The sequence below is a fragment of the Bos indicus x Bos taurus genome, chromosome 6 (assembly GCF_003369695.1).
Source record: "Bos indicus x Bos taurus breed Angus x Brahman F1 hybrid chromosome 6, Bos_hybrid_MaternalHap_v2.0, whole genome shotgun sequence".
In the NCBI taxonomy this organism is placed as follows: domain Eukaryota; kingdom Metazoa; phylum Chordata; class Mammalia; order Artiodactyla; family Bovidae; genus Bos; species Bos indicus x Bos taurus.
This window is the reverse complement of record NC_040081.1, coordinates 71,842,634-71,859,735: the sequence shown is the minus strand read 5'-3', so window position 1 is coordinate 71,859,735 and position 17,102 is coordinate 71,842,634. Positions and strand designations below refer to the sequence as shown.

Genomic DNA, 17,102 nt, shown 5'->3' with positions numbered 1-17,102 from the left:
AGCTGTGGAACATATACACAATGGAGTATTACTCAGCCATTAAAAAGAATACATTTGAATCAGTTCTAATGAGGTGGATGAAACTGGAGCCTATTATACAGAGTGAAGTAAGCCAGAAAGAAAAACACCAATACAGTATAGTAACGCATATATATGGAATTTAGAAAGATGGTAACAATAACCCTGTGTACGAGACAGCAAAAGAGACACTGATGTATAGAACAGTCTTATGGACTCTGTGGGAGAGGGAGAGGGTGGGAAGATTTGGGAGAATGGCATTGAAACATGTATAATATTATGTATGAAACGAGTCACCAGTCCAGGTTCGATGCACGATACTGGATGCTTGGGGCTGGTGCACTGGGATGACCCAGAGGGATGGTATGGGGAGGGAGGAGGGAGGAGGGTTCAGGATGGGGAACACATGAATACCTGGGGCGGATTCATTTCAATATTTGGCAAAACTAATACAATATTGTAAAGTTTAAAAATAAAATAAAATTAAAAAAATAATAATTTGTATATATTCTCACCTTTGGATTTCTAAATAGTTAGAAGAGGCAAAGGTTCTTACTCCTTTTTTTTTTCTTCTCTGAATAAGCCAGAGAAAGATTAAAGTAATTTTGTCCAAGTCAGGAAGAAAATTGAGATTATATACCATGTATCATGAATATACCCACTTTTTTATTTTGCTGCTACTATGGATTTGTGAACATTACCTTAGACTTATGCCTCTTCTTCCTGTGAGTTTTAAAATATTGGCTGACAGGGTAATCTATAGTAGCTTTGAAGTAAGCAAATAGTGTATATCTACAGTGTAGACACACAACTCATAGCTCTTTGTTTAAAGCTTTAGTTCAACTTATTGCACATAAACTTTTCTTTTCAGCTTACTTACCTCCTTTTTCCTACATCAGGAGACTAGAGTAAGATACAGTTTTTAATAAGATACACTGGAAACTCAGTGCAGTTTTATCTTAGAAATCATTGTCTCTGAACATATTAATAATAACTTTTGGATGAGGTTTGAAATGAATTTATATTCTGCATAGTGGTGATTTATGTAATAAGGGCACTGGTGTTTCTTATGTTTGATTTTACCACTGGGACAGAGGTCTAATCTGAGGGTGCTACTTTTCAGAGAAAGCTATTATTTTCTCTATGTATATTTACCATTCAGTAGCCTACATCTCTCACATTTTATTAAGAATTTCATAAAGCTTTAATCTACAGAATTGTTGAAATGAGATGAATGAATTGTTTTTGCCTTTATCACCCTTCAGGTTTGGCAATTCTCTACCAATGAACCAATCTTTTCATCCCCATGTACCTCAGCATCAGAGCAAGAAATATTTTTTGGTTCTCATGACTGCTTTATCTACTGTTGTAGTATGAAAGGTCACCTCCAGTGGAAATTTGAAACTACTTCAAGAGTGTATTCAACGCCTTTTGTTTTCCGTAACCACAACCATAACAGTGAAATGTTACTGGCAGCGGCATCTACTGATGGGAAACTGTGGATCTTGGAATCTAAGAGTGGACAGTTGCAAAGTGTGTATGAACTTCCTGGAGAAGTTTTCTCTTCTCCTGTGGTCTGGGAATCAATGCTTATTATTGGATGTAGAAATAATTATGTTTATTGTCTGGATGTATTGGGTGACAAAGGTAATGAAGTGCAGTCCTTAGAATATACATGAGATATTTGAAAATATTTTATATTACTGAGCTTGTGGATAGTCATATTAAAGATTATATTTTGTTTAAGAAACTTGTCTATTACACTTTATTGGAAAACAACCATACTTTACTTCCTTATAGGAGCAACAGATGCTTTTACAAGGAATTATAGAATGAAACACATCCTAATGCCTGTTATAATTATTAATTAAAGGAATATCGATGTTCTTCTAATTTCTATAGATGTCCTACTTTGGTTTTTTTTATAAAAGACCTCTGGGAAAAAAGATCAAAATATACTTGGTGGGTTAAAAACTTAGTCTGTGATGTAATTAACATCAACACCATTCACTCATTTTTACTGAGAATCATAACGAAATGTTGTCAAAGATAGGATCTATTTATCAAATTAGTTTCCTTAATTTAACATTTTTAAATGAACAAAGTACCAATGTAGAATAATATATATATATATACTCTGTATTGTTTCAAGTTGATATACCTTCTTTTCTCAATTTTTGATACATGAACATTGACTAATATTTTTTACACCTATATTTTTCAGTTTATTAGATTTTACTGCTCATGGGAAATAGATGGGGAAATAGAGGAAACAGTGTCAGACTTTATTTTGGGGGCTCCAGAATCACTGCAGATGGTGACTGCAGCCATGAAATTAAAAGACGCTTACTCCTTGGAAGGAAAGTTATGACCAACCTAGATAGCATATTCAAAAGCAGAGACATTACTTTGCCAACAAAGGTTCGTCTAGTCAAGGCTATGGTTTTTCCTGTGGTCATGTATGGATGTGAGAGTTGGACTGTGAAGAAAGCTGAGTGCCGAAGAATTGATGCTTTTGAACTGTGGTGTTGGAGAAGACTCTTGAGAGTCCCTTGGATTGCAAGGAGATCCAACCAGTCCATCCTAAAGGAGATCAGCCCTGGGTGTTGTTTGGAAGGAATGATGCTAAAGCTGAAACTCCAGTACTTTGGCCACCTCACGCGAAAAGTTGACTCATTGGAAAAGACTCTGATGCTGGGAGGGATTGGGGGCAGGAGGAGAAGGGGACGACAGAGGATGAGATGGCTGGATGGCATCACCGACTTGATGGATGTGAGTTTGAGTGAACTCCGGGAGTTGGTGATGGACAGGGAGGCCTGGCATGCTGTGATTCATGGGGTCGCAAAGAGTCGGACACGACTGAGTAACTGAACTGAACTGAACTGAAGTTGCCCCCAGTAAACTGTACCTTCTCTGGAAGCCATGCCCTCTGTGCTTCCCCCTTCTCTTATGCCTGGGCTAGGCCTGTGATTTGCTGTAACCTAGAGAATGCAGTGATGGTGATATTATGCCACTTTCTGAGCCTAAATTTTAAGAAGTTGTGGTAGCTTCTGCTTTTATAGCCATGGGAGCCCTGAGCAGCCACATCAGTCTGGCTGTCTACTGGAGAAGACATGTAACGAGGGAGCCATGAGCTAAGACTACACTGAGAAGAACCAAGGAAGCCAGTGAACAGTGACAGTCAATGATATGGCCCCCAGCATTCCAGCCAACTCCAGCGATACACTGTGTTGCTGACCTTTCCCCTAATTCTGCAGACAACTGTAGTATCATTTGATTTGTTCATTCATTCACCAGTAGAATCTCAAATATCAAACATGCCAGAGTTCTTGGTGGCAAGCAATAGAAGGTAAATTTGGGCTATTTTAAATAGAAAGTATTTTTATTGAAGTATAATTGATATACAATATTATGTATTTTTTATTGAAGTATAATTGATGTACAATATTATATAAGTATTATATAGAAATTCACAGTTTTTAAATGTTATATGCCTTTAAAACATTGGCTGTATTCCCTGTGTTAGACAATATATCCTTGTAGCTTATTTATTCTATACACAATAGTTTGTACCTCTTAATCCCTTACCACTCTTTTGCCCTTCCTCCCTTCCCTCTCCCCGCTGGTAACCACTAGTTTGTTCTCTATATTTGTGAGTCTGATTCTTTTATGTTAGACTTACTAGCTTGTTCTATTTTTTTAGATTCCATGTAAAAGTGATATCATACAAAATATTTATCTTTCTCTGACTCATTTCATTTAGCATAATGACCCTCCAAATCTATCCATGTTTTGCAAATGGCAGAATTTTGTTCTTTTTATGGCTGAGTAGTATTCCATTGTCGGAGAAGGCAATGGCACCCCACTCCAGTACTCTTGCCTGGAAAATCCCATGGATGTAGGAGCCTGGTGGGCTACAGTCCATGGGATCGATAAGAGTCAGGCACAACTGAGCGACTTCACTTTCACTTTTCACTTTCATGCATTGGAGAAGGAAATGGCAACCCACTCCAGTGTTCTTGCTTGGAGAATCCCAGGGATGGGAGAGCCTGGTGGGCTGTCTATGGGGTCACACAGGGTTGAATAGGACTGAAGCGACTTAGCAGCAGCAGCAGCAGCAGCAGTATTCCGTTGTATACATACACCATATCCTCTTAATCTGTTCATCTGTTGATGGACACTTAAATTGCTTCCATATCTTGGCAATTATAAATAATACTGCTATGAACAGTGGGATGCATATATTTTTTTGAACTATTGTTTTTGTTGTTTTTGTTTTTCAGATAATATATATCGAAGAGTGGTGGAATTGCTGAGTCATATGGTAGTTCTATTTTTAGCTTTTTTGAGATACTTGCATACTGTTTTCCACAGTGGCTACACCAATTTAGGTTTCTCCTCAACAGGGGATTCCCCTTTTCTCCACTTCCTCACCATCATTTGTTGTTTGTGTTCTTTTTGATGATAACCATCTGACCTGTCTGTCATGATATCTCATTGGAGTTGGTACTTCCCTGGTGATTAGTGATGCTGAGGATCTTTTCATGAGCCTGTTGATCATCTGCATTTCCTTTCTGGGAAAAATATCTGTTCAGGTCTTCTGCCCAGTTTTTAATCAGGTTTTTTTCTTTTGATGTTGGGTTGTATGAGTTATTTATATATGTTGGATATGACCACAAGTTGGTCATATCATTTGCAAATATTTTGTCCTATTCAGTAGGTTGTCTTTTCATTTTGTTGATGGTTTCCTTTGCTGTACATAAGTTTTAAAGCTTAATTAGTTCCCATTTGTTTATTTTTGCTTTTTATTTCCTTTGTTTTAGGAGACAGATTCAAAACAATATTGCTACAATATGTGTCAGACTGTTCTGCCTATGTTTTTCTCTAAGAGTTTTATGGTTTCCAGTCTTATATTTATGTCTTTAATCCATCTTGAATTAATTTGTGTATATAGGTTCTAATTTCATTCTTTCACATGTAGCTGTCTTGTTTTTGCAACACCAATTATTGAAGAGATTTTTCCCCTCCATTTAATATTCTTGCCTCCTTTGTCATAGATTAATTGACTGTAAATGTGTGGGTTTATTTCTGGGCTCTCTATTCTGTTCTGTTCTGTTGATGTTTTTTGCCAGTGCCATGCTGTTTTGTTATTGTAGCTTTGTAGTATAGTTTGAAGTCAGGGAGCTTGATTTGTCTAGATCTGTTCTTCTTTCTCGGGATATTTTAACTGCTTAGGGTCTTTTGTATTTCCATACAAATTTTAAAACTATCTGTGAAAAATGCCCTTGGTATTTTGATAGAGACTGCATTGAATCTGTAGGTTTCCTTGGTATTAATTCTTCCAGTCTCTGAATGTGGTATATTTTCCCATCTTTTGTGTTGTCTTTAGTTTCTTTCATCAGTGCCTTATGGTTTTCCCAATACAGGTATTTTACCACTAAGGAGGTTTATACCTAGGTATTTTAATCATTTTAATGCAGTGGTAAATGGGATTATATACTTAATTCCTCTTTCTGATTACTCATTTTTAGTATATAGAGATGGAACCAATTTATGTATGTTAATTTGTATCCTACAACTTTACTAAATTCATTGATGAGCTCTAGTAGTATTCTGATGGTGTCTAGGATATTTTGTGTGTAGTATGTCATCTGCAAACAGTGACAGTTTTACTTCTTCCTTTCCAGTTTGTTGTTGTTCAGTTGCTCAGTTGTGTCGAACTCTGTGACCTCATGGACTGCAGCATGCCAGGCTTCCCTGTCCTTCACTGTCTCCCAGAGTTTGCTCAAATTCATGTCCATTGAAGTGGTGATACCATCCAACCATCTTACTTCTCTTGTCCAATTGCTGTGACTAGGACATCCAATACTGTGTTGATTAAAAGTACCTTGAGTGGGCATCCTTGTCTTGTTCTTGATCTTAGAGGAAACACTTTCAGCTTTTCGCCTTTGAGTATGATGTTGCTGCTGCTGCTAAGTCACTTCAGTCATGTCCGACTCTGTGCGACCCCCATAGACGGCAGCCCACCAGGCTCCGCTGTCCCTGGGATTCTCCAGGCAAGAACACTGGAGCAGGTTGCCATTTCCTTCTCCAATGCATAAAAGTGAAAGTGAAGTCACTCAGTCGTATCTGACTCCTAGCGACCCCATGGACTGCAGCCTACCAGGCTCCTCTGTCCATGGGATTTTCCAGGCAAGAGTACTGGAGTGGGTTGCCATTGCCTTCTCCAAGCTGTGTGTTTATCATATATGGCCTTTATTATGTTGAGGTATGTTCCCTTTATACACATCTTCTGGGGAGTTTATATCATAAATGGATATTGAATATTGTCAGAAGCTTTTCTGCATCTCTTGTGATCATACAGTTATTATTCTTCAGTTTGTTAATGTAGTGTTATACTGATCGATTTGCAGATACCAAAAAGTCCTTGCATCTTTGGGGTAATCCCTCTTAGTCATGTTTTATGACCCATTTAATGTATTGTTGGATTCAGTTTACTAGTATTTTGTTGAGGAATTTCTGCATCTATCTTTATTAGCGATATTGGCCTATAATTTTCTTTTTCTTTTTTTCTGTAGTATCTTTGGTTTTAGTATCGCAGTGATGCTACCTTCCTAGAATGAGTTCAGATGCATTCCTTCTTCTGCAATTTTTTGGGAATAGTTTGAGAAAGATAGGTGTTAATTCATCTCTAAATATTTTGTTGAATTTACTTGTGAAGCCATCTAATCCTGGACTTCTATTGGGAGTTATTAAATTGCTGGTTTAGTTTCATTACTGGTAACTTATCTATTCATATTTTCTGTTTCTTCCTGGTTCAGTCTTGGCAGATTGTACATTTCTAGGAATTTGTCCCTTTCTTCTGAGTTGTCCATTTTATTAGCATATAGTTTTCCGTAGGAATCTCTTCTGATGTTTCATATTTCTGTGGTGATGTTTGTAACTTCTCCTTTTTCATTTCTGATTTTGTTGGTTTGTGCTCTCTTTTCTTGATGAGTTCAAACTAAAGGTATATCAATTTTTAACATCTTTTCAAAGAAGTATTTTTTAGTTTCATTGATAATTTTATTGTTTTTAAAGTTTATTTATGCTCTAGTCTTTTTGATACGTTTCCTTATACTAACTTTGGGTTTTGTTTGCTTTTTCTAGTTTAGCTGTAACATTAGGTGGTTTGAGATTTTCCTCATTTCCTGAGGTCTTGTATCACCATAAACTTCCCTCTTAGAGCTGCTTTTGGTGTGTCCCATAGATTTTGGATCATTGTTTTTCATTTTCATTTGTCTCTGGGTATTCTTTTTTAATTTCCTCTTTGACTTCTTCAGTAATCCCTTTTTTTTTTTTTTTTTTTTAGTAGCGTATTGTTTAGCCTCCTTCATGTAGTGTCCTTTGTCTCCTCCAACAATCTCTATTTTAACATCTATTTTATCAGGTATAAGTATTGCTACTCTGGCTTTCTTATTATCTCTATTTGCATTCAATACCTTTTGCATCCCTTCACTTTATGTTTATATTTAAAGACACTTATGTATGTCTTTAAATCTGAGTCTCCTATAGGCAGGATTCCTTTTTTTTTTTTTTTTGCCTTCAGCCACCTGATGTCTTTTGGAGCATTTAATCCATTTACATTTGAAGTGTTTATTGCTATGCATGTTCTTATTGCCATTTTGTTAATTGTTTTGGGGTAGTTTTTGTAGTTGTTGTTCCTGTCTTTTGTTATTTGATGACTATCTTTAATGTTTGGATTCCTTTTCTTCTGTGTATCTATTATAGATGTTTGGCTTGTAATTCCCATGAGGTATTTATATAGCAATCTGTATTTATACAAGATTGTTTTAAGTTCTTGACCTCTTAATTTCAAATGCATTTTAAGAATCCTGTATTTTTACTTTCCTCCCCTCATAATTACTGTTTTTGATATCTTTTTTTGTTGTTCAGTTTCTAAGTTGTGTACAACTCTCTGCCACCCCATGAACTGCAGGATACCAGGCTTCCCTGTTCTTCACCATCTCCCAGTGCTTGTTCACACTCATGTCCATTGAATCACTGATGCCATCCAACCATCTCATCCTCTTAAGCCCCCATCTCCTCTTGCCCTCAGTCTGTCCCAGCATCAGGGTCTTTTCCAGTGAGTCAGATCTTCGCATTAGGTGGCCAAAGTATTAAAGCTTCAGCTTCAGCACTAGTCCTCCCAATGAATATTCAGGGTTGATTTCCTTTAGGATTGACTAGTTTGATCTCCTTGCTGTCCAAGGGGCTCTCAAGAGTCTTCTCCAGCACCACAGTATGAAAGCATCAATTCCTCAGCACTCAGCCTTCTTTATGGTCCAACTCTTAGTCCATACGTCCATATTCTTGTTTTTTTAACCTCCCTACTAGCTTTGTGCATGGGTGATTTCCTACCTTTACTGAATGTTTGCTTTTACCAATGAGCTTTTTCATTTTGTAATTTTCATTTTTCTAGTTGTGGCCTTTTTTACTAAGAGAAAAATCCTTTAATATTTCTTGTAAAGCTGGTTTGGTAGTGCTGAACTCTTCTAGCTCTTGCTTGTCTGAAAAGATTTTAATCTTTCCGTAAAATCTGAATGAGAGCCTTGCCGGGTAGGGTATTGGTTGTAGGCTTTCCTTTCATCACTTTAAATATGTTGCCCTTCTGGCCTACATAGTTTCTGATGAAAAGTCAACTGATAGCCCTTTATGAGTTCCTTTCTATGTTATTTGTTGTTTTTCCTTTGCTGGTTTTAATATTCTCTAATTTTTAACATTTAATTACAGTATTTTAGTGTGTTCTTCTTTGGGTTAATCCTATATGGGACTCTGCACTTCCTGGACTTGGATGTCTGTTTCCTTTCCCACGTTAGGGAAGTTTTCAACTATTATGGCTCAAATATGTTCTCAGCCCCTTTCTCTCTCTCTTCTCCCCTGTAATGTGAACATCAATGCATTTGATGTTGCCCCAGAGGTCTCTTATACAGTCCTCATTTCTTTTTCTTTTTTCCTCTTCAGCAACAGTGATTTCCACTACTGTATCTTCCAGGTCACTGATCCATTTATCTGTACCATTTAGTCTACGTTGATTCTTTTTAGTGTATTTTTAATTGCAGTTATTCTTCATCTTTAGTGTGAGTGATAGTCGCTCGGTCATGTCTGACTCTATGGCCCCAGGACTGTAGCCTGCCAGGCTCCTCTGTCCGTGGAATTCTCCAGGCAAGAATATTGGAGAAGGTTGCCATTTCCTTCTCCATTATATTTTCCAACTCTTTGCTAAAAACCTTTTAACTTTCACTCTGTGTACCCATTTTTTCCCCCAGATTCTCTAATCATCTTTATGATCATTACCCTGAACTCTTTCTTAGGTATTTGCCTTTCTCCACTTCACTAATTTCTTCTTGTGGGGTTTTATCTTGTTCGTTCATCATGCAGTTCGTTCATCATGCAGTTGGGTACAGGATCTCAGATATCCCAAAGCTTTTATTGGGTTGCTAGTGGGCAGGGCAAGGACCCAGGCCCATGTCATCCCAGGACATGGCCTGGGCTGCTGGTGGAACTTCAGGCTACAGGATTGTGGCTATCTTGGATCTGCTGCTGCCCTGGGTGAGGCCGGTCCAGAGGTTGGAGCTGGCTCCCTGAACAGTAGAGCCAGGCAGGGCTACATCTTGGGGCTAAAAACTAAAAGGAAGATTCCACAAAGGCCCTTGCCAATACCAGTGCGTATGTGGTAGAAGAAACTCCCAAGGATGGCTGGTGCCAGTGTCTGCGTCCCCAGGGTGAGCTGCAGCTGCCTCCTGCCTCTGAAAGACTCCACAATCAGCAGGAAGGTCTGACCTAGGCTTCTGTCAAATTATCTCTTATGCCCTGAGTCCCAGAGCATGTGAGATTTTATATGTGCCCTTTAAAATGAATTCTCTATTTCCCCTGGCTCTCTGGGAGTCCTGAAAGTAAACCTCACTGACTTTCAAAGCTAAATACTCTGGGGGCTTATCTTCCTGGTGCAGGACCCCTGGTCTGGGGAGCCCAATTTTGAGGCTCAGACCTTGTAGTCCTTTGGGAGAACCTTTCTGATATAATTATTCTCCCATTTGTGGGTCTTCTTTCCAAAGATATAGGACTTGACCATATCTTGAATATTACCATTTATCCATTTTGTTGTGGCTCATTATGCTTAAGTTGTGTAAGATCTTTTGGTAGGTTCCGGTTGTTATCATCAAATGTTCTGGAAATAGTTGTGATTTTGGTGTGCCTGTGAAAGGAGATAAGCTCAGGGTCTTTCAAGATGACTGACTGCCATCATGGTCAGTCTCCTCCAGAGTGAATTTTTAAAAGAATATTAAGTCTCTTGCAGAATTATAGAGGGCTGGAGCTATACAGCCAGGAATAAGGAATGCCTAAAATCATCATATCATTTTGGGCAGAAGACAGCTGCTGTCCTTGAAACTAAATGCTTACTTTATGGCTGACCCCACTAACACCAGACACTGTTCCCTATCACTACCAGACTTCCTCACAGTTCCCCCATCTTTTGGTCAGTTGCTCCCAATCCACAGTCCCTTCAAATTTGAGATGACACATGTTGTCATGCCCACCAGAGTACAGGAAAGCACCTAACAGGCATTTCAACTATAGTAGGAGGGGAGTGCTGCCCTCTACTAAGACCCACAAGATGGAGACGTCCCCAAACTTAGAAAGGGCATTGAGGGCATGGTCAGCCCAAAAGAACAACATAACTTCTGCCAGGTTTTAGATCCATGCTGCTTCACCTTTAATGTATTCACCACCTGGAGCTGTTGCTAAATGCCTAGTCCAGTTGAGAGGAAAGGGCTTGGTTGAGTCACACTGGGACCTAAGGCAAAAGGGGAAATAAGTAATACTGACCCCATATTTATTTAAAATTTTGATACTCGTTCATCATAGAATTTCCATTAATCTTTAAAAAAAAATATTGCATTAAAATAGCACTTCTCTCGATTACTTTTTAGCACCCAAGGCAAGTGCCTTGCTCACATTACTCCATTTGCCCTCATCTGGCCCTGTGAGTCAGTAGGTCTGGTCTGGGGCCCTAAGCTGTGTTTCTCACATGCTTTCAGCTTGTGCCCATGCTGCTGTTCCATGGCCCATACTTTGAGTAAAGAGGTTGTAAGATCATTTTGTCTGAGACACTGCTGTTGCTGCTGCTGCTGCTGCTAAGTCACTTCAGTCGTGTCCGGCTCTGTGCGACCCCATAGATGGCAGCCCACCAGGCTCCGCCGTCCTTGGGATTCTCCAGGTAAGAACACTGGAGTGGGTTGCTATTTCCTTCTCCAATGCATGAAAGTGAAAAGTGAAAGTGAAGTCGCTCAGTCGTGTCTGACTCTTAGTGACCCCATGGATTGCAGCCTACCAGGCTCCTCCATCCATGGGATTTGCCAGGCAAGAGTACTGGAGTAGGTTGTCATTGCCTTCTCTGTGTAAGTGTGGTGAGTGGCACTTTATACACCTGGTCTAATTTAACCCTCCAAAGAATCCTGTGAGGTTAAGATAAAGGTCTATTCATTTCAACATCAAACATTACCATGTGGTTACACAGGTATAACACCTTTATGTCATGAAGGGCAAAAACTCATTCCTAGAACATACACTGTGACTAGCAACCACCTCCCCTGCAAAAGCAGCCATCTCCTCAGAGGCTTGGGCTGTCGGGAAGTAGTTCAACTTGGTGTTTTTCTCACAAGTGCAAGCCTGTTAGCATTTTGCCAAACACACATATCAGTGTGTGTTTCAACCTCTGTGAAGTCAATGCAGAACGTATGGAATGAAGATAAGTACATTTTTGGTGTCTGAGACACAGACCAATTCAAATTTAGGATTCAGATAAACATTTTATTTGTCCCCTACTCATTGAAGTGAAAAAGTGGAAGTGTTAGTCGCTCAATTATGTCTGACTCTTTGCGACTCCATGGACTGTAGCCCGCCAGGCTCTTCTGTCCAGGCAAGAATACTGGAGTGAGTAGCCATTCCCATCTCCAGGGGATCTTCCCAACTCAGGGATCAAACCCGGGTCTCCGGCATTGCAGGTGAATTCTTTTTTTTATCATCTGAGCCACCAGGGAATCCCATTTTATCTGTCTCCTACTCATTATTTTTCTCCCAAAATATCTAATTAAAAAATAATAAGGTACCCTATAAAATGCCTTGAAATTTATCTTTCTTAAAAGTAAATATGAAGTCTCTGTAGATGGTCACTGAAATCGGTAAAAACTTCAACTTGAAAAGGAAATTCCATCAGTGCCAAAGATCTTGTGGGTATTTTTTATTGAAAGGTCTTTTTCCTTCAATAATGGACATTTTACATTAAAACTTTATACAACCAAAATCTCAAAATAATATTAAAATCACACTAAGGTATTTTCATTGTTAAGTCTACTACATTTTATTGTTGATAAAAATATTGCAAGACACTTGTAATTCTAATGTTTCTGCTTTAAAATAAGCAATTAAAACTAAATGTCACAAGAAGAGACAATACATACTACAATTTGCTAATAACTGGCTAAAATGATAATTTAATAGTAACATGTATAAGAAACAATTGCACTTGAAAAAAAAGTAAACAAAAACCTCTAGTTTTGTATATTTAAGTCTTATGAACAGAGGTTAATCATCTATAACCTTGCCAGAAGTGTATATTTGTTAAAAAAAAAAAAAGCTTGTGTATTTAACTAGCAATCATTCATTTCTTTTAAAAGTCTTGAATTCTTATATGCTTTACAGAATTTCCCCCATAGTTTGTTGATCAGAAAAGACTGCAACACAACTAAAGAAAAATAACACTTCATTGGTATTTAGTGCAAATTTGGAGTAATTTTTACATGAAGTATTAAACATGTAGCCTTTAGAAGTTGCTGGAAGTGCTATGACTGTCTTTTCTTCAGTATACTCTTAAAGATTTTGATGGAAAATTTTTAACTGAGGTATTTCTCCTCCTTTGCATGGGCTCAGTGGTAAGCCAGTACAGACTTGACTTGTCTACCATTCTTTGTTAATGACCTGATCTCTTCGCCTGTTCTCTGCCATTACTGTGATTGTTATTCAAAGCTGACAGCATGAAAGAAAAAGTCAATGCAGAAGAATTAAAGTAGCACTATAATTCTAGGGCTCTAAGTGGAAAGATTCTTACTAAAAAAGTGTTATATTTGTGAGGAAATCATCAAAGGTAACAAATGCCTACATATTTGATTTAGAAATGAACAGTGTGGAAAACGTGCAGTGGAATATTAATTGCATCTCATAGCCATTAAAAAAATTAACGTCCCATTGATTCTGTTGAAGGTCCACTATATATGTTAACTCCAACCTGCAAAAGTACAACTATCCATTTCACCACACATTCCAGGTACTACCATGAGGCTGCCAGGTACTACCATGAGGCTGAGCCATTGTTTCCAGAAAGAAGATGCCTTGTATATGGTAAATATTTTTGCACTCATCCTTTCTTTAAGGTACATAATAGAATAACAGCACATTGTCATTGCATAAATAAGGAAAATGATACTAATAAAATACTAATAAAATGTGTTTTTGTAGGAGAGAAAAAATGGGTGTAATTCCTTCCCCTGCTGCACTAAGCAAAGGATTTGTATTTAGATTTTGAAGTCAGAATTGAAGAAAAAGGGACTGTGTCAACATCATGAAATGTAAGTTAAGTCCTAGCAACGTGTGGGTTTGCTCTGTGTTTCATGTAAAGCAAATTTAGGGAAATAAAAGTGAATATATGTGGCTTTTAAATTGCCAAGCCCCCCCACACCTTTTAAAAAATCTCATGTATATAATAACAAGGCCACTTAAAACTCTTGAGATGTTTTAATGCTATTGAACATTTGACTCTAAATATGAATTAGTTGGCTATGGTAAAGAAAGAAATTCCCCACAGGAAGTCCTTAGTACAAAAGGCTTCAAATCTTGTCTTAACTGTTAACTTTCCCTAGTGACTTCAAAGATTTTCAGAGACATGTAATGTCAGTAGGCTCTTGCACTCCATAATAAATGGCTGGTTTGGAGGCTGTTTTATTAGTCTTCTTGTCTCACTTTTGCTGCTTTGGGTGAAGTGAGCCTCCCCTTCAGAGTTTTAAAAAGTAGGTAGCACTAGAAGCAGTGTATCCTACGCTTCTCACCCTTTGTGATGAAGAGTTTTTACCAGAATATACACAATCTGGCCTCATCCTTACAGGATCTCTGAGTAGGTCTGGGATAAAGCCTGAACTTGTTAAGAATAACTACACTAAATGGGGATTCTCAAAGACACAGAATTTGTAGTTTTTTTTTTTTTTTTTAATCATTTATTATTTAAACATTTAAATTAAAATGTTCCCTAGGAGACAGCTGGGCCAAATGGTTAACATGTCCCTAAGGAGAGTTCTGGTATAAAAGGGCCTGTAGCTCAACAGCACACTACAAGAGTGAATGGTCTCGCTGTGTTACAGTTCCCGGTCGGGGCAAAATCATGAGAAGCAGAGACGGGCACAGAGTTGGAAACCAGACTTTTAACTTGCCGTTCCCAGTGGCTGCATTCAGGAGAATAGGCATTCTTGTCCTTTCACTAAGACTTTAGAAAAGGGTAGAAATCCCCAAGCACATGGTAAATAAATGGTTCAGAGAAAAGAAATTGGAGTAAAGAATCAAGAAAACCATTAATACTACAAAGGTTGGCAAAAGGACATGTTCTGAATGGTGTGTGGGGGTGTGTGTGTGGAAGGGCCATGGCAGGCTCTTGTGAGGTCTTAGTCGAGAGATTTTACTTCATGTGGTCCCTCGGACGGAATTTTCTCTTCAAAACTAGGAGGAGCTCAAGGCACCAGGACCTAGGGTTGTGCAAATACACTCTTTACAAGGAACACCACCAGTTCAGTTTCTAAACATTATTTTAGAGCCTATAAAACATGCTTCTTTTCCCTAGTTTGGTTTTCTTTACCTCATATAAAAAATAAATAAATAAAAAGGGCAAGAGAAGAGCCAATGACTGCAATAAGAATGGATAAGAGTCACTCTTTACTTAATAATCTGCGGACAGTCGCTCCAGGCCTTGGCTTTCCTTTTGGCCAAAGCCAGCCAGGCTGGCTCTGTTGACACGGGGGCAGCATCTGGGTTGGAGAACCTCTTTGTGACTTCTTTCACCAGTGGCGCTGGGGGAGCTGAATCAGAGATCTCCACTGGATTTTGAAGGAAAAGGAGAAAGGAATATAAGTCAGAGCCACATTTTTTTTATTTATCACAAGTATGAGATTAAGAAAGCAAAACCCACTGAAGCACTGAGCATCTCTGGCAAGAAGAAATTTGGGAAAGAAACCTATGTGATCCTAACGGCTGCATACAGAATTACAGTGATCACAGTGCAGTCAATCTTAATTTCAAAGAATTTCTAGAAACCCAGTTTTTTCTGTGCTCAGAAGCTATGCCTGCACAATAATAGTAATAATAGGTAAATTCTGTGATTCTAAGTCATGCAACCAGTCAACTTGATGAAGAAAAAGATTAAACCAGTAGTTTGAAGTTTGAACTTGTTAGCTGGTAAGTTTAAAAGCTACCTCCTCCACCAAGCATGCCCTGGGTCCCTCCTCCCTCCAAGACCTGTGGATCCTTCCTGCTGTTATGACTCAGACTTGTCTAACAAATTCTTTTGTCTCCTATCACTATTTATCAGACCTCAGAGGCTTTGTATGGTGAGGGCTCCCATCTTATTTTTGGGTCATATGTAGTGCCTATGGCAATGGCCTTACAGGTATGCAGAACTCTGGAAATACTGATTAAAAAGACAAAACTTCAGAAGAAGGCTTGCTTTATTAAGGTGGAGCCCACTCTGAATTGCATTTACCCTTTGGTGTCTCTAAGAAATCAGGCAGACAAAGGTTGATCTCGTTGTTGACTTTGGAGAATTCTGAAAGAATTCTCTCTTGACCCTTATCAATATGATGTTTAGAATCCTTAATTCCTGGGTATAAGATCAAATGAAGTAAGTCCCTTGGAAGTTCTTGAGAAAATGTTCCAAAGTAGTTTTCAAATGTAAAGTTTTTTTCCTCCACACCAAATAGTAAATATAGCTTTCCTCATGAGACCTCTTTACATTTCCAGACATCAGCTAGCAGGTATTTCTTAAGGCATAAAAAAATCTTGGGTCTAGAGGGTGGGTGTCCTCTGAGGAACAGATAGGGCTGCCTACTGGGGAAAACAGGGACCCTAAGAGCCCGCGAGAGGAAGCTCTTTCAAACTCTCCATCCTCCAAGTGACTTGCAATAAGGAAACAGTCATAAACATTATTGGATCATTTTATCTTTTAACAGGATAAAGATTTTTTTTTTTTAACTTGCCCATGTCTCTTACATGTCATGAATTTGTATGAACACTGCTGTTGTTCATTAACATCAGGGACTTAGAGCAGAACAACTGTGCTCTCTAATGTCACACCTGAGTCAGAAGTTAGCTATCTGAAATCACATCAGTGAGAAGGGGCCAGCCCACTTTTGCCTGGAGCATCTGAGCCACTTGGATCACCATGATTCAGAGAAGCAGTTTCCATTTCTAGCCAGGGCAGAGCTCCAGGTAGGGGATTTCTCATACAGCTTTTTCACACTGGTCTTAAGTATGTGGCGTCAAAGGAAACAGGCTCCTGAATCTGCTTTTCAGCTCAGGCTTGATGTCAACTACTTGGCTTTGAGACTATCAAAAAACACTGGCTCCATTTACATTCTACCTAAAATTCACCCTTTCCTCACATCCTAATATAATCTTGTCTCGTCTTTTGTTTAGACAGCTCTTATGGTATGCAGTCTTCTTGCTACAGGAAGTCAAAAAACCTCATCTTGTTGGACCACAGGCAATGGAGGTGGAGCAGGCTCATATCACCTTGTTAAAGGCTCAGGAATTTAACAAGCCACTTGATATCACATTGGTAATTTGAAATTAGCCATGGTTGGGAGTATTTACACCACAGAAAAGGACAAATACTACAAATCACAGGTATCTCTAATCCCTGAAGACCTGACTGTTAAATGTGTATCATCACCCCACTGATAGTGGGTATGTTTCTGATGATATTTATCCATGTCAGAGTTTATGAA

General features: G+C 38.5%; 2 protein-coding genes across 9 annotated transcripts in view; one reads left to right on the top strand and one right to left on the bottom strand.

The window, feature by feature from the left end:
- AASDH (aminoadipate-semialdehyde dehydrogenase) overlaps window positions 1-1,915 on the top strand; it is a 28,832-nt gene extending 26,917 nt beyond the window's left edge. For all 6 annotated transcript variants that reach the window (XM_027544558.1, XM_027544555.1, XM_027544557.1 and 3 more), the window contains one exon: window positions 1,284-1,915. In XM_027544558.1, coding sequence (XP_027400359.1) covers window positions 1,284-1,697 — 414 coding nt within the window. In that variant the 3' untranslated portion in view covers window positions 1,698-1,915. The remainder of the gene's footprint in view (window positions 1-1,283) is intronic.
- Window positions 1,916-12,286: 10,371 nt separating this feature from the next.
- Window positions 12,287-17,102, bottom strand: part of KIAA1211 (KIAA1211 ortholog) — a 277,640-nt gene continuing 272,824 nt past the window's right edge. For all 3 annotated transcript variants that reach the window (XM_027544551.1, XM_027544552.1, XM_027544553.1), the window contains one exon: window positions 12,287-15,197. In XM_027544551.1, the coding sequence (XP_027400352.1) occupies window positions 15,037-15,197 (161 nt within the window). In that variant the 3' untranslated portion in view covers window positions 12,287-15,036. The remainder of the gene's footprint in view (window positions 15,198-17,102) is intronic.